At 35.9% G+C, this 23,412-nt stretch overlaps 1 protein-coding gene across 1 annotated transcript in view; it reads left to right on the forward strand.

Annotated features, from left to right (window-relative positions):
• LOC122812798 (cytokine receptor-like factor 1) overlaps positions 1-23,412 on the forward strand; it is a 305,003-nt gene that overhangs the window by 144,926 nt on the left and 136,665 nt on the right. The window contains exons 2-3 of the mRNA XM_044084858.1: positions 999-1,259; positions 5,653-5,773. Coding sequence (XP_043940793.1) covers positions 999-1,259; positions 5,653-5,773 — 382 coding nt within the window. The remainder of the gene's footprint in view (positions 1-998; positions 1,260-5,652; positions 5,774-23,412) is intronic.

The raw sequence follows: 23,412 nt of genomic DNA on the forward strand, positions 1-23,412 counted from the left end.
TTCTTTGGCACACCTACTAGGGCTATCAGCCCTTCCGCATTCTGTTTGTTCTGCAGCAGAATCATAGCCTTTTCCTCATAACTGCTGATCCAGACAAATGTTTTTGTGTTAGTCGTGACCTTCATTGATATAAATTAAAATCAATTTGGTATCTTAAGCTGCGTCATTCTCCATTCACAGTGGAAAAGATAATCCACCATCGACAACATGCATTCATTTTCTTTCATTTTCCAGTACCTGCTTTATTCTAGTCAGGCTTTTAGGGAGAGCTAGAGCACATCGTGGCAAACAACTGCTTAAAGAAGAGAATATGCGTTGGGTTGTATTACAGGACTCACACACTAATGAGCGCAGTTTAGAAGAATTTTGCATAACCTAATATGTTTTACGATGTGGCAAAAAACTGGGGATCCCAAGGAAAACCTAAGTAAATATAAGGTAGATAAATACATAAAGTTTAAATTAAGAATGATTAATTGCAGACTGCCAATACCCTAAGCTTCTACAGCTTTTAAGGAATTATAACAGTCTTCAGCTATCATGCTATTAAGTGAAACTGAAAAACTTGTAGCATTTAATAAGAAAATGTGGAAGAAGAAGCACTGAAAATACAAGTATCAGTTTGAAATCAGCTTATCTTATTGTTATCATCAATGGAAACAATTTATATGATTACTCAGACTTAAATGTAACTACAGATCTCATCAACCAGATATCAGACAGATTAGTTTGCAGTCTGTCTTCTTCTGCAACAGTTAACTAGATATCTCAAAACACATCACAAATTATTGCTCATTGTGTTCCCTTCCATTCTGGGCAGTAAATAACAAAATTAAGCAACTTTACATAAAGCGGACACTTATCATTTGACAAATACAAAATAGTATCTAAGTTACAGTTAGTTTTGTACCAAGAATGTTGCACTGCACAACCTGATCTTTTTTCTGTCATCCTTTTCAGTCAGCTGCATAACATATTGCATTGTATTTGCTTCACAGGTGAAAAAGGTGTTCACAGTGTTGTCCTGCAGGTTGGATCAAGTGTTAACGCTACCTGCAACATTCATCCCAATGACATTTACGGTGCAGACCAGGTTTTCTGGACCTTGAACCATGAAAAGGTGCATTCTGATACCTATTATGCTGTGAACAGATCAGCGGTCAAAGTATATCTCACATTTGTCACAGAAGGCAATTATAGCCTCTGTTGCCATGGACCTGAAGGGAACATCCTCGAAGAGACAACCATCAAAGTTGGAAGTAAATTGTGTTTATTATTTCATTAACACCCTGCTGGGTGATATGAAAAACAAATTTTGATTGAATAGATTTTCAAGAGGTATATTTGTGTTTATGTTTCACTGTCCAGCTCTTGATTTCAAACCTGTAGTCTTTGTACATGAACCGGTAGTAGACAGGCATACAGTTTTATGGATGCTGTTTCCTAGAAGGCAACTGTCCAGTTACATTTTATGATTACCACCATATTTAAGACAGAAAGGGGTAGCAGGGCATACATACTGCTAATTTTTTTATCCTTTCCATTGATTATATTATGGACAAATGATGAGGGATAATGTTGTAGTTTGCTTTTTTTTAATTATTGTTTGCTGTATTGTTTAGGAAGGGTTTGGGTGGATATTGAGGAGGTAATTCAAAATATTTACGCTTCAGGAAACTGAAGTATATCTAAATTTATTTGTATTAGGATACATGTAGTGACAGACATAGGCTTTTTGAATAATGTCTTAATGTGGTAATTTTCATAGCAGGAGTTTTGTATTGGGATACACACAGTGACAGGTACAAACAATTTGAATAATGTGCTAATGTGTTAATTTTTACATACTGTATCCCTATCATTTCACAGATGATTATTTAAAGATGTTGTTTGAATGCTATTTTCTTGTAGATTGTTTATAAGGTCCTGTTTTGTCAGTCACTAAAATGGAAAGGAGGTGAGACAGTATGTGTCCACACATAAATTGAGGATTAATGGAATAAAGCTTTTGGTTACATACAGAAGTGCATTTTTTACTAGATGAAATTTCATGAAGAACTAAGATTTACATATTTCACTTTTGATCTGGAAGGAAGATCAGCAGTTCTAAAAAGAACAGCAAATGTAAACCACAGTGGGTGACAATAAAATAGAGTCAGTTATCTCTGATCAATTTGTGACTGCATTAGCAATTTTGCACCAGAATAACAAACAAAAAAAAAATAGTTTCCCATTATCAGGCAAAAAAGGGGTCTACAACAGACTGTTGAATGGCCACATTCTCAAATGTCATCTTGTCAACAATGCAGGCTATCAACCCCTCATGTGGGGGGCTGCTCCCCCCACTAATTATATATACCATCTCCAAGATCACACTATAGTGGGGAAAAGGGCAATCTTTTTTTTTTTTTTATGATTCCCACCACAACACAATCTCAGAATGGTTCGATGGCCTGCATTGTTGACTAGATGATATGTTCAACAATGTGGCTGTTCAATAGTCTGACATAGACCCAAAAAAATGGGTTACGTTAACATAAGGACAAGAGACACAGATACATTGAGGTAAACAGAGAACAAGAGAGAGAGAGAAAGACATTAAGACATTTAAAATAGGCAGATAGATAGACAAAAATGGATAGGCATTGAATTAATTTGTATACTTTGCATATCAGTACAAAGAGCTTTGAGTGTTACATACAAAAACAACATAATAATTTCAGTCTATTGGCTGGACTCAAGTGAAGATCAGACTCAAATAATGCTTACATGAACATCATATTTTGATAATATATTAAGATCCGGAAAGTGACTAGAAACATTATGACATGAGAAATAATAGTTGTTAGCAACATGAGTTATAATGTTATCATACATAAGATGCAGTGGGGTGGGGTTAGATAATATTAAAGAACAGTTAGACTATTTTGATGCTAATGTAGGAGGAATGGTAGAAAAAGGTATGGGTACAAGGCACCCATCATCAGCAGATATGTTTTTTTTTTATCTTGGGGACAGAGACCCCCCTTAGGTTCTATCACTTAAAAAGCTACACCATCATGATATCTGAAGAAGGACACTTGAGGATTCTGGTTCAGATTGTCTCAGTACTCCACCAATGCAAATAGTGCAGAGTAGCAACAGCAACACCTGTAGTGGCAAACAGGGCTGTAGGGCTTATCTCCACGGGTGCTGCCAAATCCTCTTCCATGCTCATGCCTCATCTTGAATAGGTATAGACATTCTGCATGCAAAAGGACATCAATGTTTTTCTGGAAAATGGCAACCAGGAGAAAGCTGCAGAATGGGTGGATTAGTGGGTTGGTAGGCATGACTGAAACTTAAGTCAAATATACATTAGGAGGCATGAGATCAAACATGCCATATTTCATTTTCATAATTTTGTACATACCATATGACTTCATCCTATTAGGTTATGGAAAGAGAAACCCAAGACTATGTAAGACAGCAATTTTTGCATTGCTGTTTTATGGGTGATACTCCAGTAAACAATATATATTGGAACTGGTGATGTATTGTTTGAAGAATAATATTTTTGAGTTCAGTGGTAGCCCATATAGACAATTGAGGGGTACAGCAATGGGGGCAGCTTTTGCCCCCATGTACGCCAATATATTCATGGGTTTCTTTGAAAGGGAGTATATAAAAACAAAAAAATTTTAAACAGTATGTGGGGAAGTACTTTCGTTATATTGATGATTTAATTCTCATCTGCAAGGGTGGCAAAAAGGAAGTAAAAGAATTTTTGGACAAGTTTCATGTAATGATTATGGAATAAGTTTTGATGGCTTACAGACAGGGAACAGAGTTGATTATTTAGATGTTTTGTTGGAGGGAATAATAGGAAAAATCTGAGAACCATTATACATAGAAAATTTAGTGAATCTAGCCATATATTACATGGGGAAAGTTGTCACCCACCACACACTATTAAATCTATACCCCACGGGGAATTCATGAGGGTCAAGAGACTATGTAATAATTCTGAAGATGTGAGGAAGGAAGTTAATGAGACTTATAAAATATTTTGTAGTAGAGGATATAATGAAAAAGAGGTACAAGAGAGTATGGATAGAGTTTTTAAGACTAACAAAAGAATAGGTTTTAAAATGCATGGAGAACAAAGACAGCAGTTCTGTCTTCAACAGGGGCAAGAAAATATTTATTTTGTATCTACATATTCATTGTTCTGAGAGAGGTTATCAGAATTAAGTATACATGGGGTATGTTGGAAGGAAAGGTAGAAGTTTTAAAAAGGAAAAAAAGTCAGTTTTTCATACAGGAGGGGAAGAGGTACTAGGGATTTCCTGGTACATGGAAAAAGGTATTTTCTGGGTGAGCCATATTCATACCCCTCATGGAAGAGACTGTGGCCATTCCTCCCCCACTTAATATAATAAACTCTGAGGTCACTGCAATTCCGGAGGGAAGGACAGTTTTCTGGTTACAGAAATATCAGAGTATTGGGACAGTACAATCTATGACAATTACACACACACACACACACACACACACACACACACACACACACACACACACCTGTGATCCCTTTTTTATTTGTGTTCAAGTTGAGCACCCACTCTTTCTTAAACTTAAGGAAAATGGTCTTCAGTTTAAAAGACCACTTAAATTATGCTTGGTTTGTCAAAGTGGAATTTAATCAAGTTCATTTCAACAAACTGTCCAAGCACCTTATACCATATATAATGAGAGGTGGATTAAGTGCTGGTAAGAATAGAGGGATCGCTGTAAAGATTATGAAGCCTGGGGTTAGCTAAGACAGAGAGACAGACAAACCTACACAGAGACACCTAAACACAGACAGAGAGGCACTCTAAGCCTGTAGAATAAGACGGTAAAGCATATGAATATTATTTGCCTTTACTGCATGCATTTTTGCAAGTTTATTTTATTTATTTTATTGCATGACTGCAATTATTGAATGATGGACCAAAAGTAGATACAGAAGCATTTATAATAGTTACTGTTAAATTATGCACCAGAATGTTTTTACATGAAACATGCAAGTGGTATGTAACATGAATTTTATATTATTTTATTATTATTTTTTTTTTATTTTTATTATTACATTTGTAAATTGAGTTATTGCACTTGTCTGTGGACCCTTTTTAGCTGTGACCTGAGCCCATTGGGCAAAATAGTATTAAAGAGGTATATGTAGTAACTGAAGTATCCAAGTGAAATTCTATAAACACAATAACACAATATTATACACATGATTAGAAATGCTCACTTGCCTTTTAGGCAATAACAGTAGATTACAATGACATTAGATAGGCTAAATATGCTGCAAGAGTAGAAGAAACAATATAAATTAATTTTGTGAGGAATTAGTAATTTAAGGGGCAAGAAAGTGTGGAATGAAGAAGAGGTTGGTAGAGAAAAGAGGAGGAAGAGGAATGGACAATTAGATCATGTCATTGCCTAAGAAGTAATTACATTTTGCTTCCTTAAAAAGGTACGTTTTGATCTCTGTGTGAAATCTTTAGCAAGAGTGATTTGTTCTTTTGAACAAAGGATACATAGGTATAACTGAAAAAAAACAACAGCTAGTATGAATTTTACAAAGTATTTCTGACACATAACAGTATCTTGTTTTTTGTGCAACAGTTTCACCACAGCCTCCAACCAATCTGAGCTGCAGAGGGAAATTTGGTACAGGCATGATCTGCAAATGGAAGCCAGCGAGCTCTTCTTCTGCTACAAAATATGTTCTTAAGTATCAAACAGTGTAAGTAACATAAGCTAATCATCCACATATATAACTGATAATGCAAGATACATTCTAGAATGTAGCTCAGCATGCTATCTAATGCAGGCGTTAAGTGAACTCTAATCTTTAACTGCTAGTAGGCCCTTTGGTAACTAGTTCCCAGAAGAATAACAACAGTCTGGGTTATTTGAAATTCTAACAGCTGTGCATTTACCTTGTTATTTATGAAATGAGCAGTTGATTTCAGAACTGTCTCATTATGTAAGATGTTTAATTATTTAGTATAATTGTAGTTCAAATAGTATATTGGTAAGAAGTAAGTATTCATACAGTAACTGGTAGACAAGCGAGAAATTGTTAATAACAGTCATATGTAACAAGGCCCAATGCTGCAAGATTTATATATATATATATATATATATATATATATATATATATATATATATATCTATATATATATATTTCTCTCTCTATATATAATATATATATATATATATATATATATATATATATATAAAATATATATATGTATATATATAAAATATATATATGTATATATATATCTAATATATATATATATATATATATATATATATATATATATATATATGTGTGTGTGTGTGTGGTAGTCATGATCAAATACACCTAACATTGACTGGCAAAATTATGTCAAAACTTTCTAAACACTGATGTTAACACACCAGTACCAGAGCCAAGAAAATGCCTTGGTACATGCAAAATGTAAAACTTAAAAAGCAAACAAAAACATTTCTCTTTTGCAGGGATGCAAGACCTCCTGCACTCCCATGTTGGAGGAACTAACTTTGAGATCATGCAAACATGGGATAATGGCATCTTCCACAAACCCGTGAACTGTGCGATCTTGCACACCTGTTGATCACCTGCTTAGTTGATCATATGCGGTCCAAACATGGAGTGATGTTCTGCAAGGCATTTATATATATATATATATATATATATATATGTATAAATATATATATATATATATATATATATATATATATATATATATATATATATATATATATGTGTGTGTGTGTGTGTCTGTGTGTGTATGTATATAAACATCGAATGTTCACCACAGCTTACATTATAACATCAAACCCAGAACATCAAGCAAGAAATACCTTCATTGTGTAGGTTATGTGGGATAATAGTACATTGGGGATTGGGGTTTTGCTCCTTTCCCCACTGTAGTGCAATCTTGGAGTCTGCATATATAATTAGCAATGGATGTGGAGGGTGCAGCCCCCCCTCACATACTGGGGTGCAAAGGGGCTTGCCCCCTGCAAAAAAGCAGGTTTTGCATTTCTTGTTTAGGTTTCAATGTTTCAGGGTTATAATGTTTGCTGTTGTGAATGTTAAATGTTTAGAAAGGGATCTCTCTCTCTCTCTATATATATATATATATATATGTGTGTGTGTGTGTGTGTGTGTGTGTGTGTGTGTGTGTGTGTGTGTGTGTGTGTGTGTGTGCAAATGCACGCGCACACTGGAAGTATCTGCAGAAAGTGGACATTCGCCCAGATTGTTCGGTAGATGAAGATCTCCCAGCATGTGGGGCTGCATTCTCAAGCTGTTACTGTAACAAGGCAGGTCAGCATTAAACAAGAGCAGTTTGTATGTTTATGTCACTTCTTTTTACCGGCTGAAGGAGGTGGTTACTCTGCTAATCTCACATTGTTAGCATGCCACTTAGGTCTCTCTTTTGTTTTACATCAGTCCTGGTAACATTTTTACTTAGTGCTTTAGTTATGGATCAATCACGTGTCCTATAAAAACATCTGAAAGAAAGTATCAAGAAAAAAGCAATGCTAGCTACATCAAGTCTCAAATGAGGGCTGAGGTTTATATGAATGAAGATAAACTGCAGTATCTCTTGCTATTGTTGCAAACTCTATCCACACCTCTCAACTGTCCAGATTTTGGAGGGAACACCACTAATTTATTCTGTAACGTTTGTTCAATCCCTTTATAACTGAAATTATTTTGAGAAATCCCAATTAGCAGTGTTTTTGGATCAAGGAGTTTACAGTCAAAGAGCTAAAATAGAGTCACTATAACATAAGATGCAAAATGAGAGTTGTTTACAGTGACAGGACACTATATACAAATATTTGATACATACAGTTATATACAGGGAAAGGACTGGCGAGGAAGGGAGGGAAAGATAAAGTCTGGCAATTAGTACAAGGGATTAATGAGCTGTTAATGAGCTGTTTGCTGTGAGCCAGAAGTCCAGGGTTTGAAGTCCTCAGCCCCCATTGCCTAACTGTGTCACACTTAGTCAGACAGTGTTCCTAGGCTGAGTTCCAAAAAGATTAGTGCTCTACCCTGGTCAAGAAATACAAAAAAAAAATCAATCAATCAGTCAATCAATCAATCAATCAATCAATAAATGGGGGAGAAGAGTAAGAGGGAGCTGCAAGTCAGAATGTGCTGCTGTAATTAAAATGTTGTGAAGATGTGGAAGAGAAAATAAGAGGCAAAGAAAAGGGGATGGACGCTTAAGAATTAACTACATTTTGCTTCCTTAAAAAAGGTACATTTTTAGCTCTGTGTGAAATCTTTTGCAAGAGTGATTTTTTTAAGGTAGGTTGGTAGGGATTCCTAGAAATTGGGGGGGGGGGGGCTAATACAGATAAGTTGTGACTGGTTCAGTGTGGTTGGATACTAAGAAAAGTGCATGACTTGACTTGGGCATTGATCAAGTCCAGAGTTTGAGGTGAGCCTGTAGTAGTTTTTAGATTAGGGATTATAGTAAAAATTTTTTTTTTCTAAGCTAGCTAGCCATTTCACTTTACATATGGCCTCACACTGCTGTTCTTTTTTAGAGGATTGGATGATAAACCTGCAGATATTGTTGAACAAGGTTTGGAAGGATGCAGATCACATTCTAGTTGCTTAAATAAGGCAATTTTACCTGGTACCATCCTTCCTTTTGGTAAACTGTGGTGGTGGTGCTGCGGTAGCGTTGTCACCTCACAGTAAGACGTTGTCCTGTTTGATTCTCAGCTAGAGTGTCCTCTGTGTGGAGACATGCATGACTGGGCATACCTTCGTTGAAGGTTGTGCGTCAGGGCCAGCAACTCGGCACGTAAAAATCTACTGCCAATCATTAGCGGACCCGAGTTCCGCTGTGGCGACCCCTAACTGGGAAAAGCCAAAAGACACAACCATCCTTCCTTTTGGTGGCAGGAAATAGGATATCCTCTTTGCCCAGAATAGGACCGTGTTAATCTTAAATTTAGTTATGGCAATGTGATGTTTAAATTTAAGGTATTATTCAAGCTAGATCCCAAAGTATTAGAATGAATGACAGTTTCCAGGGGTTCTGAGTCTAACTGTGGACTGAGGGGAAGGCAATTCTGGCAATTTTTGTTTTGTTCCAAAGAGAATATCCTTGGTTTTGTTGGATTTATATATAAACTTGTTGTCCAATAGCCAGTTAGTAAAGTTTTTTAGACCTTGATCTAAGTGATTTATGATGACAGAGTAGGACTGACTATATAATTAGTGTATAAGAGAATGGGTAGCTGAGGCTTGTTGTAAAAAAGGAGAAGAGAAATGGGGAGAGAATAGGTCATTGGAGGACAGTATAAGATAGTGACCCTATAGATAAGGAGGAAGCAGTCTGATTGCTGAAGCTCAATATTCAATCTAATGTTCAATGTAATGATTATAGCAAACTCAGGGCCTCGGGAGAGACCACCTAGGAGTTTGCCTCCATAATGTTTTGCATCATAAAATGACTCAAGAGCCCCATTACCTAAACTTCTCTTAAACAAAGCAAGAATGGAAGTTGTTTTAATATTTAATGATAAAAAATTCCACAGCCTGCCTTCTTTGGACACAAAGATTTAATTCTTAACTTGAGATGAAGCAACAAGTAATGTAACAAAAAATTCATATTCCTAGTACTGTCAAAGTGGTCAATAAATGCAACATCAAACGTGGATGACCCATTTAAATTAGTGAGACACTTGAAGATAAGAATAACATCACCTCTCACTGGTCTGTATTGAACTGAATATAAATATAATTGCTTGAGTTTATCCTTATAAAGCAGACTACAGCGACCGTCAATCTCTCTTGTAAATGTTTTCTGGATTATTTTGAGCTTATAAACACAGGATTTTGTATAATCACACCACCCCACCATAATCTTCATGTCGCCTAATAAGGCCAATGTATATGGGTAACATCACTCTGCTGTCTGTGCTACTAATATTTCTCAGAATGTCCTTCATCATCTCAGAATATTTATGCAAAACAACAGATACATGGCTGCTGAATTTAAATTGGTTATATTTAATTGCCCGTAGATCTTCATTGCTGGTATTTGATGAAATTATTTCATATGCTCACAGGATCATAGGAAGTTAGTAGGCTATTGGGCCTGAGGCCCTTACAAATCTAGCCAAGAGTTTAGCCCATGTTAGGACAAGTCAGCACCCGATGCCCTGTCCAGCAGGGACACAGGTGGAATCCCAAGGGTGTATTTTCTGTTCCCTATCCAGTTATCCAGGTTGCACTTAAAAAGGGTTAATGAGGTACTCTGCTTGATGTGGAGAGCTAGTCTATTCCACAGAAGGGAGAGTTTCTGGGACACAAATCTGTCCCTCCAGCAAGTCTTATTGATGTCATACAGACGAGGCGGAGGTCGTGCATGCAGGTTACTCAAGTGGAGCTTGACTTATGGATATGCAGCAGTCCCATCAAGGTGGGGTCTGATATTGCTTTGTATGCCAGACAGAGGTCACTTCTGAGGAGTCCATATGAGACTGAGTAGAGAAACAGGGCTTTTACCCTATCTGTGTAAGGTAGATGTTTGAGGCCCTGGATTCTCCTGGTGAGGAACCTCTGTGGGTCTCTCCAGCTGCTGCATGTGCTTTGTGAAGTACATGCTGAAAGGGCATTGTACTCAATAATAGGCCTTATAAGTGAAGAATACAGGGATGTTATGACCTCCTTGTCCCTGGATGAGATACCCTTACTAATGAGTTGGCCATGTAGAAAGCTTTCCATACAATGGAGGCAATATGGTGGTCAAATATCAGTTTGTTATCAACCTGGGTGCCCAAGTCCCTCACGACTGATCGCATGCTTAGGACCTTGTTATTAATGTGATAATTTGTGGGGACATCACTCTCCCCAAAAGGGATGATGATGCATTTTTTGGCATTCAATTTCAGGCCATGTTTCTGACACCAGTCATTTGTTTGGGTGAGACCCTCTTGGACGATGTCCACATCACTAGGGGAACTGATGACAGCACCCAGCTTGCAGTCATCTGCAGACATGGTCAGCCATACCCACTGGTTTTGGCTTGCACCTCAGAAAGGTATATACCAAACAACAGAGGCCTCAAGACTGATCCCTGGGGTACACCGCTCATTACGGGTCTATTGCCTGAGGTGGCTTTCCCTGTCTTGACTAGGTGGGTTCTATCAGTGAGCTGGTTTGTTATCCATCTAGTAACATACAGATTGATGCCTAGTTGAGACTTTATCTATTATACCCGAGTGGGGAATAGTATCTAAGGCTTTGGCCAGGTCAAGGTAGGCATTGTGCACCGTCTTCATGGTCTTCTGCATAAGGATACCCATGGATTAATGCTCCAAAATGAGTAACTTTACACTTCTTGGATTAAATAACAACCTGTTAACTATGGACCAGCAATGCAGGTCATCCACTTACCTCTGCAAGAATCTGCGATCAGCAATGTCTGTCACTACCATCCCACTCTGTGTCATCAGCATATTTGATCAACACATCCCTGGTGGAAAGAATGTAAACATAAGCAGGCTAAACAGAAAAGGCCCCAGCACAGATAACAATGGAATACTAACAGTCACAATAACTTCTTCTGAGTACTTATCTCTCACCCTGACTTAGCAACTCCTGTCATTTAGACAGTTTGCAACCCAAACTGTAATGAATCAGTCTATTTTCAGTCTTTCCATAACCCGGAGAGTAATGTTCATGGTACATGCCTTACTTAAATGTAAGTAAATAACTACTACAGGAAGATCATAGTCAAAAACATCAATCATGTTAGTGTAAAATTCAATAAGAGTACTTAGAAAAATTTCCAAGAAATATCATGGAGTAATCTTGTGGTAATGGATAATATGGATAGTGGTTTCTTTCAAATACCTTCCTAGTTATGCTTGTAAGAGTTACAGAGTGATAATTAGAAACGAGTCACTATGCCCAGTTTTATTTGAACAAATGTCCTTAAACCAGTTAGGGGTATTGCTGCTAAATTTTCTTTTGATTGTAGAGTTTGTCATGCATGGGTGATCAACCAAGTCAAAGCTTTGGTTAAGGCAAAGAACACTGCCCTAGTTTGGAGACCTTTTTCTTTATGTTTTTCAGTATATCTTCAGTAAGAGTATACACTGCTGGCATTATCATATTTTGTGTTTATTGTATATTGCTTAATAAAAAGATTTTGGCTAGGAGGGCCAAGAATCTTGTGGCATTTATAGAACATATAAATTACAGGAAATACCATTTACTCCTTCTTCAGTTGCAGTGGGTGCAAATTTTAGTGAAAAGGGACATTTAAAAAAAACAAAAATTAAAGGAAGAAACAAAGGAGGTTTGTAGAGAAATTGTGGCTATAGCTAGCAATGATGTATTGCAACAATTTTTAGTAAATGTGAATGCGAAACTGATATCTTATGAAAAAGAGATCAAGAGAGAAATAAAGAACAAATTGTTATGGGATCTCTGAGACTATGACAACAAGAGTGCATTTGTGGTGATAACCAGTCCTAAAGCGAAACATAATAGAGTGAGTTTTGAAGGGGGTAGGAATGCTTCCAGTGGCACAAAGCGTCCATTAACATCGGGGGAGAGCAGCATGTCTTCTACGGACAACGAAAATGAGACTAATAATGAGTTTCCTCGTTTGCCATCAGTGAGTAATGAACAGTATATGGTTCAGAATTTTCAAAAACAACAAGGGAATCCTAAGTGAAGCTGGAACAGACAGGAAAGTAGAAGGGACAATACGAGTAGTACATGGACATTTAAGAGAGCTAAATGGTACTAAAACAACAAACAATGAGGTTTTTGTTGAACCTATGCATTATGTGGTCAACTTGTCTAATTACGGTTTTACTGACTGTGAATTGAGTGTTAAATAAGGGTTTAAAATTTATTCCAACTACCCTTCCTAGATTACATGAAATTAACAAAGATATTTTTTATTGCATCAGAAAATTTAATTTATTGGATTATTTTGAAAATGTTAAAGAAAATGAGACATGTATGAACAGTGAAAGTGATAATTCAATTTCAAGTAATAATAGTTTTTTTCATGTGACTCTAGTGAAAATAAGAATGCTTATTGTAAATTAAACTCTGATAATATCAAAGTTAAAAGTGATTTTATGCCACCATGTAGAAATGAAAATATCTGACGGTTTGGAATTTTCCTTAGTTATTGTGTTGAAAAACAATATGAAGAGTTTAATGAGAATATAAAAAATGTATCTTATAATTTAAATAAAAACAAATGCAGCATTTAAATCTGTAAAGAAAAATGTTCTTAAAGAGAAACAAAAAGAGGTGCTCAGAAAACCATATAATTAAGAAAGCTAGGACAATTTATTTATGACATTTCATTGCCAGGAAAGTTCAACTGGGCAAGAGCCCATTTTCGGCGGAGGCCTGGGAAGAAAAGCTGCATAGTATTACAAAATATTTTAAGAACGATAATTTTACAGTCTTAAAAAATAATGCAAAAACAAATACAATTTAATAATTATACCAAAATAGACATAATATGAAAACATTGGTTAAGAACAGATACGTGTTATGTAACAATGATTTAATAGAGACATTTTAGACAGTTTATAGAAAAAATAAAGGTAAGTTAGTATAATACAAACAGGAATTGCAATACAAAATGAGAGAAAAGCTGGCTTATGGTATATGTAGAGAGAAAGCAAAGTTAGAAAAGTTGAGATGGAAAAGGAAGTGAGTGAAGAAGGGAGAGTAAGGAGGTGTAAGGTATGAACAGATACTTGTTCACATTTAGAGATATACTTTATCCTAGTGCTGAGCAAGAACAGATCCAGATTTTGGCTAGGAGGTCTTTCAGAATGGTTTTGAAGGATGGGAGGAAGGGTATTGACTTGATAGATGGAGATAAGGAGTTCCAGGCCTTAGCAACATGATACAAGTACTGACAAAGCCCAACAGATTTGATAGGTTTGTGGACAGACAGGAGTTTTTGGTCATTGGATCATAATGTCCAACTTGGAACATAGTTGTGTAGAATGTTATTTAGTACTGGACAAGCAGATGGATTCTGGATAATTTTGTATAGTAAGAAGCTGTATATATGTTCGCTGATGTGTTTTTTTAATGTTATACAGTGGTGGGTTATGAAAGGGGTATTTGCTGCAAATTTAGCAACTTTGTTATAGCATTGTTCAAGTTTTGATTTTTGTGATGACTGAAGGTTAATAAGGATGGGAATACCATAAAGAATTGTGGGGAGGAGATAAGTAGTGGCAATTATACCTTTAGCTGCATCAGTGTATAGGTTTTTGGCTCTATAAAGCATTGACAATTTTTTATGAGTTTCTCATGCAATTTTGTATCTGCAGGTTGAATTTAAGATTGTCATCCACTATAATTCCTAATAATCTGCTATGAGAAGTGACTTCAATTGTTGTAGCAAGAGAGTGAACTTTAAATTTTGTTTTTTCATGGGTGGGATTTGGGGGAGGAAGTATTATTTTTTTTTAGGGTTGAGCATGAGTTGTGAGTTACAAATCCATGTTTCAGTTGCTATTAAAGCTTCCTTAGTAATTTTTTGGAGGTGAGCCACATTGTCAGATGTCCAAATGAATACTGAGTTATCTGCATATTGTATTAGGGAGGCTTGTTGTATGGATGTGTGAAGGATGACAATGTAGCCTACAGAATATGATTATGCATGGTTCCTGTGGACTTCTGGGACAGTTTTTCTGAGTGGTGCAGTGGATTTTTACTTGTGCCGAGTTGCCAGCCTGACTCCCAACCTTCAAAGAAGGCACACCCATTCATGCATGCACCTACCTGCATGTCTTTAAACATCACTCGACCATGGGGAGGACATGCAGACTCCACACAGAAGGCACTCCAGCCGAGAATCGAATGGGAGAACCTCTTGCTGTGAGGCGACAGCGCTAACCGCTACACCACTGTGGCCTACTCATACTTTAGTTACTAAGTATTAAAAATCATAGCCCTGGCATATAAAAAATCCATGTGAAAAATCATAAGCATTGTTTTCTTCTGCAACTGTAATGGATTTTCTGAGGTCAACCCATTCAAGAAAAATCTATAATCCCCTTTCAGCTCAGTGTTTTTAATTTTCATTTCTCATGGCTCTAGAATAAGATCTGCAATAATAGGATTAATATATGCATAAAGTTGCAAAGCATTACAGATTATAGGAAATGAAGATTGATTTGTTATATCTTGGACGTAAGTAACTTTTACTACTTGTTTTCCCAGATAATTAAGTGATTTTAAACTTCTGCAACTCACTGCATTATCATATATATGAAATTCTTTCATGAGTCATTAGCATTAAAACATTCTGTATCAAATGTGCTTAATACTTGCATCAAGTTGTAAGTTTCAAATGACACTTCTTTCAAATAAATTAGTTTTCACTTTCATGAAGTTCTGTTACCTCTAGTGTCTTGAATTGTGTGGGAGAGGTGTACCATCTAATGTAGAGTATAAAATAACCCTTTGAAAATCACATGCTGCATTTTACTCTAGAACAAAATATGACACACTATTTGAAATATTATAAAATATACCCCACTTTTTCTTAAATTCAGAGGCAGTACATACTTATATGTATATAAATACAATTTCCTTTGAGTACCTCTTAAAAGCTATGCAGGTGTCATTAAACTGAGCATCCACTATGAGTGAATGAATCACAATCCCTCAAAACTGCTGCTCCAAGAAGGACAACCTGGCAAAAACAATCTCCTTAAAACTTGTTTACATCTCTCATGTACCTCCATCCACCCCCAACTAATATAATCAACTGCACAGTATCACTACAAGACGGAAGTGGCAAGCACCCAGAAATGGCAGTTAATGCCTGCATTATTCCCCAACAATGCCTTAAAATGGAAATGCTGGCATTCTTGTCAAGTCGAGACTCAAGAGAATCTCCTTCAAGGTGTCATGTGCAAAAGTTAGAATAATATAGATACATAAAGAATCACTTGTGTTTCTATTTTCAAGGGAGATGGACAACATAAGAAAAACAGTAAAATTGTCATAAAAATCCTGTTACATTTATTGTCTTCAAAATATTAAAACTGTTTTATGTCAGTAATAATATTCATCTATGAAGTCTGTAAGCCTAAAAAATCAAATTGTACAATATGCTTAAATCTCTGTTATACCTTGTAATTTCAGAAAATATATTTTCTTGTATGCGTATGTGTAAAGTAATCTTATAGAGGTAGCAGTAAGCTAATTACAAGCAGCAATGCTTCAAAAATGTGCCATGACTTTTCAGTGGATATTGGTTACCATCCTTTTCCTGAATGAAGGTTTCCATACAATTATCCATAAATTCCACAAGGCTGAAATGTGTTGTGTAAGCCAAGTTATTTTCTTCCCCGCGTACAGTCAAATAAGTATAATAACACATTTTCTGTAGTTCCCTGATATGTAATTTTATAAAATAACATGTCTTTTGGGATAGAGCTCCCAATTAAAGACATAAGAGAGAATGAGACTCTGAGGCACACTTGATACTTCTGAATGACATGCAAGTCTAATATTTCATAAGATTGTACCATGCTATTCTTTTATACATAGTTGTTATTTAAGAAAGAAGGTTAGACAATCTGAACTAAAAGCAATAATTCAGTACATTATAATACAAGCATAAGCACAGCCTTCTCCATGACGAGTATAAAACACTTACAATATGAGACAAATTAAATACTTTTTCAAATACCAAGGAATGCTTTTTGTCATCATCATTATCATCTGTAAGAATTGATAAGACTATTATACTGGAATTAACTGGAAACAACTGAAATGAGACTGGAATGAAAATCTTTATTTGTTAATTGTGCTGAACAGGTGCCATTCTCTCCTTTATGGGCCAATCCTTTTTGTACTTTCTCAGTAAAGTCTGCAAATGCTGTACTTCACTTAATAACAATATCTGAATACTGTCTTCTATAACAGTGCTAATAAACAATATCAGTCTGTAGGAATTCTGGAATGCTAGATAACAATAACAGTGATGATAAATATATCCAAAGCTTCTGCATGTATATACTGATTCTCCTGAATAATATCAACTGAAACACTCTCTTCCTCCTGAATAGTATAGCTATTTGACCTGATTTCTGTACTCAGGCTCGAGTGTCTGTACTGAAAAGACCCTGTTACATATCAGTCCAAAAGCTAATTACTGACTTCCCTGACTGTGTCTGAAGTATATTCTAATAATACCAAAAACTCTGTAATGTTTTACATGCCTCTTTAGCCTTTGTTTCCAAGCCTTGTCTTGCATGTGCCTCTTTATCTACCATTCCATTGCAAGCACACATCTTTCCCTTGAGATGGGAACATTCTGTATTTCTGCACATCTCATGCTTAGCCAGCAAGATTATCTTTTCCTTTCTAATGAACTGTCTTTCCCTGAAACTGAATGCATACATGAAAACAAGGCTGACACTATATTTTTAGGCCTATTATTCTACAGATATTCTAAAGAAATTCTAAAGAATTCTAAAGAGATTCTAAAGAAATCCCAATCCCTCCGAGCTACACGCTCTAGGGACCTAAACCTTGTCACCACAATAAACAGAACATGCTGGAGGGATAGATTCCTGTCCCAAAGACTTTCCATACTCTGGAACAAACTACCTATCTATCAAACAAAGCTCCTCATTAGCACTCTTCAAGAAAAATCTTGATGATTGGATGGGAGATAGGAAATTCACCCGGGGATCACTTCTGTGGCTCTGCTCAACAGGGGCACAGGAAATATTTTTTTTTTGGGTGGCGAAAGCCAGGGTATCATTTGGCTAGGCTTAAATAGGCCCTAGGGCCAATAGCCTAATACCTACCTATGGACCTATGAACCTTATGTGTAACAGCTACTTTAAACTGAAAACCCTCAGTCTAACATTAACATCATCATCATCATCATAATGTGCTATTTGTATGACCAGACAATTCAGCAAATAAAATTATAAAGTGACTGTTGCTTCTTACTCTCCCTGGTCATGTGTATGCAAGTAGACAAAATGTTCATTTCCTGCCCATTTCTAGAAAACAGTCCTTGTTCATATGATCACAAATCTTGTGTCACCTTGGATTATATTCTTTCATGTTGTTATACAGTACATTCATTTAGATACTCGAAGATGTGTAGCACTGCAAATGTATCATGTATTGTCCAAGCTTGTAATTGCAGTTAGAAAATAAATACATTAAAAATGTATTTAGGGATAGATGCATTCTGCTTATTTACATAAACATTGCAATTTTTTCACTGATTTCTAACAGCACCTGGTAAAATTTTCAGTGTAAGCTGTGTTTATCCAAAAGGGTCTCCAGAAGCCCTCCTCATTCATCTGAAATAATTTCCTCACCACAAGATAAAGGAATTATTGAAAGAGTTACATTGGGTGGATTGTATAAATAAAGCAGTGTACGTTGGCTTCCACCGTATTACTTTTGGATGCTGAAGAATTCTTTGGATAAACTTTCCTGAAGTTTTACCCATGTGATAGGTCAGCAGATCCTACATAAATCACAGTTGTGATGTTGTAATTAAAATGTCTATTACCCCCATATGTCTTCCAGGTTCTAACATCCAAATTATACACTATGTCATAAATAAATCTTCAATAACTGCAGAACCCCAAAGATGATGTTCTTCACACCCTGCTCCTCATAGTCCCTATTGCCTTCTAATAAACTTTTAAAATTTAAAAGCACTTTTACTATAAAATGTGGAATTAATACCTATTGCCTCTGAAATTTAAGTGTTAACCATTAACAATTTTCTCTTATTGTAAACTTCTGACTTAATAGTACCAGAATCTATGCTATAACAATATATATATATATATATATATATATATATATATATATATATATATATATATATATATAATACCAGGCAAAATTTGCAATTGGCATTCAAAAATACTTGGAAAATAGTGATTTTAAGGTGCATAGTACCATTTATAATGGGATGTTTAAGTGTGGTTGTTGCCCACAGTGTCCGTTTGTAGCAAGGTCTGACGAGTTTAATATAAGAGGACAAACTTACAAGTTAAGTGGGCGTTTGAATTTTGACTCTAAAAATGTGGTTTATTTTCCAATTGCAAATTTTGCCAGGTATTTCATATTGGTAAAACCTCTAGAAGGCTATGGAACAGAATTTATGAACATTTGAATGATACAAAGTACAGAAAGACTACAAATGCATTATTTAGACGTATTAACGACAACGAATCACATAGTTTTGAATTTGGGTGATAGAGCAAGTGAAATGGGACACATGGGGTTGAGTGGTTAGTGAGCACCTGAGGAAGTGTGAGTTACAGTGGTAATTATTATTAAATGCTATGCCATTCCCTGGAATTAGTGATAGTTGTTCGATAAATCCCATTTTAAAATTAAGGAATTTAGAAGCACAGCATTTTTAATGTGTGTGTGTATGTGTGTGTGTGTGTGTGTGTGTGTGTGTGTGTGTGTGTGTGTGTGTGTGTGTATATACATATATATATATATATATATATATATATATATATGCATACATATATAGTTATTTTTTTATATACACTGTTATGAGGTATTGTCATATAGGGCTTTTATTTAAAAGGAAATGTGTGTTTTTAAACAACCAAGTGATCATCTTGACAGAAATGTATGTGTTTTATTATTATTTTTTTATAAAAGTCATTAATGTTTGTTCATATATTTCATCTTGACTGCCTGGATATTTTTCTGTGATGTTATTATTACAAGTGTGAATTCAAGGAAACAAGTTTATTAATTACTATTGAGATCAGCTCATTGTATTAAGTCATTTTCCCAAAAAGGAGTTGAGATAATTAAGGAAAGGCTTAATGGTGTTGCTTATTTTTATTTTCTGGGCAGAAGTTTTCATATAAGCTTTCTTATATTTAACTCAAAATTCCATAAGCAGATCTTTGGGGTAGAAACAGGGGCCTCAGTAGCCTCATGCTTTGCAAACATTTTTATGGCCAAATGATCAAATCAGTGGGGATTTTATTTTTTGCTTCAATAACTATACTTTCTTTTATTATCATTTTATAGATAAACTTTTTTTCTGTTGTGACAAGGAAGCCTGAATCATTTCAATGAATTCCAGGGATTCCTCATCAACTTCCCTTCTTCTTTTGGCTTTTTCCCAGTTAGGGGTCACCACAGCGAATCACCTGTCCGCTCATGATTGGCAGTGGAGTTTTACGGTGTCGAGTCACCAGCCCAGAACCCAACATTCCAAAGAAGGCACACACACATGCATTCACTCCTAGGGCCAATTTAGAGTGTCCAGTCCACCTACAGCATGACTTTGGGATGTGGGAGACAACCAGAGCACCCAGAGAAAACCCACGCAACCACAGAGAGGACATGCAGACTCTGCACAGAAGGCACCCCAGCCGAGGATCGAACCCCGAACCTCTTGCTGTGAGGTGGCAATGCTAACCGCTGCACCACCGCGGCTGCCCTCCTCATCGACTTCCCTGAATACTTTAAAATGTTGCAGCCATAGTACATTATTTGGATGTGGAAAAATTTCAGAGGTTTGAAGGATATAAAGCAGATTAACACGCAAGACTAAAGCTCTGAACAGCTAATGAACTGCTTCCTGTACTAAGGGTGCAGTGTTTGATTCTTTCCACCTTTAATTGAGTGCTTTGTGACCTTGAGCAAGTCACTTAACCAGTCACTGCTCTAAGGTTGCACCTGCAAAGGACATTTGTGTCTATTGGGCTTACTCAGTCAACAAACAGGTAAATAAAACACAAATAAAAGCACTAAGATATGCAAGAAAGAGGCATATAATAATAGTTACTTCCTCTGTAATAATGATCATCACAAACACTAGAAAGACGTATATCCCTTTTTTAGCTCCAAACTCTGGAATCAGCTTCCCAGCAGCATTAGAAAATGCAAACTGTAATACCTCCATCATTCATGTTAAAATTAGTGGAACACCTGCAGAAATCAACTCATGCTTTAGATAGCCTGCTAATTAATATCCATTCCATCACCACTTATCACCAGGTATTACACATACACTACTTTTAACATAAGTCATACATGTTATCCTCTGCGCTAACATGAGTAAATATTATAAATACTTGGTAAACTAATAGTATATTTGTGGCAGTGAAGTGGTATATTGAAATTTTCATTATGAACTACTCTGTCAGTCATATTTAACTATACTGAAATCTAGTTTGCATTTGAGTGGCTAACTTTTTTATAGATACATCTGTGTATGTGTGTGTGTGTGTGTGTGTGTGTATATATACATATATATATATATATATATATATATATATATATATATATATATATATATTTAAGTACCATATACATTCTTGTTTTTATCGTGTATGTAATTACTGTTTGTCCAGGGTGTGGCTGAAATTGGCCCTGCTGGATAAGTTAAATACTGTGGCTAGCAATCTTAAATGATATAAAATCAAACAGGCAAACAAGCAAATAAACACATGCATACTTATATACATAAATAAATAAATAAATAAATAAATAAATATAATTTTAACTATGAGAGAACACAAATTTGTGACCAAGATTAATTAAATGAAACAAACATTTTTGTATCAGGGTTATAGGTGAACATTTGGATGTAGTGTTTAATGAAAGTATAGAGAGAGAAATAGTTGGCTAAAAAAAATCACAGTCAACAACCAACAATGTTGCACCTAGCTTATTGAACTTTAATGAGCCTCATAATATGGGAATAAGCCAAAGTGTGGATGCTAGTACTATTAAAACAGTATTGTTTGGTATTCAGGAAAGTGTTTTTTAACAATTGTTCTATAATTCTTTTTTCTAAACACAAAGCTTTCCCTCCCAGCCACCTTATGGACCCGCTTGTTCCTACACAGCAAGAGTTCTGTAGCTCATTCATTTCATTTCCAGGCATAAGGGGGTAAATGGACAAAGAACAGGGCTGTCTGCATGAATGATCGTTTTTTGCTGTTTTGGAGCACTACCCCACTGTGCATGCCTGACAACCCTTTGAGGATTCGGTATGCAATGGGTATAAATGAGGACTTGTCACTCACTTTTGCAAGTGACATAACCCCCTCAAGTCTGACCTGCCTCCTTTGAAGCCAGTAATCCTGTGTGATCTCTGTTTTCTTCTGAGAACTGTAACACAAGACCACATCCCCACCTGCCCAGCATGCTCTCCCCCTTCCGTAGACAGAAGAGCCAGATAGGCCACATCCTTCCTGTCCCCTGTAGCAGCTCCAATAATCACCTGACCTGCTAATCAAATTGGGTCACCTGGGTTGTAGGAAGAGGTATGCTACTGAAGCTGGCTTGATAACTGCAACAAAATGGACCGCAATGCATAAAGTGCTCAGTCTAACAAAAGAAGATGTACCCTCTCCTGTGGTTTCTGAATTTACTGCATATTTATTTATATTAGCTCCTACTATTTGTATGTTAGGACAGGGAAGACACAGGATATTAACAGCCATTTTAATTGGAACACTATGAATATTATTTATATAGCAACTTGAGACACTCATCTCCTTTTCCAGGCAAGATTAAAGAAATTTTAGCCAAATAATTTAATCACATTTTGTGATTAGGAGGAATTAGAACATAATGCTTTATTTAGGCAATCCACTCAAGGTATCAGCTACAAGAAGATAATCTTTATGTTGGAGAAAGTTATTTTAGGTGAAAGAGGATGGGAGTTTAGGGTCCTTTTGGATAGGTGCCCACATTACATTGGCAGGTTTTGCTGGGCAAGGCTTAAAGAGTGTATAAGTTTAAAATCAAAAAGGCTAAAATTATATTTACCAGCTTAGAGATCACACTACAGTGGGGAAAAGCGTAAATTCCTCAATCCCCACTGTACCACAATTTCAGTACAAACACTTCAACATTGTGGAAAGTTCATCATATGGTCTTGACCATATCCAGTTCGACTTTTGGAAATGTCGATACTCTGACGGGGAGCAGCTATATATGGCCATCTGACATTTGATTGACACAAAAAAAGTTGTAAAATCAAAATGTCAAAAAATATGCCCTTTCTCCAATGTTTTGTGATCCCAGAGGTGGCATATATAATTAGCAAGGGTTGGGGAGTGCACCCCCACATTAAATACCATTTTATTGTTTCAACATTTTGATTTTTCAACATTTCTCATTTTGAAAAACCTCAGGAAACCAGATATTATTGAAAATGCAGACATATGTGTTTGATACTTGTTTGTATATCTAGCTATTTTTGAAATATAAATGTCTTTACTGCAATGTGTTAATGTGGCAACTACAGTTGCATGAATCTTACCTGATTTACATATCAAAAAGAAGGTTTT

Source organism: Protopterus annectens, chromosome 10.part0 (genome assembly GCF_019279795.1).
Source record: "Protopterus annectens isolate FY-2018-M chromosome 10.part0, PAN1.0, whole genome shotgun sequence".
NCBI classification, from domain to species: Eukaryota; Metazoa; Chordata; order Ceratodontiformes; family Protopteridae; genus Protopterus; species Protopterus annectens.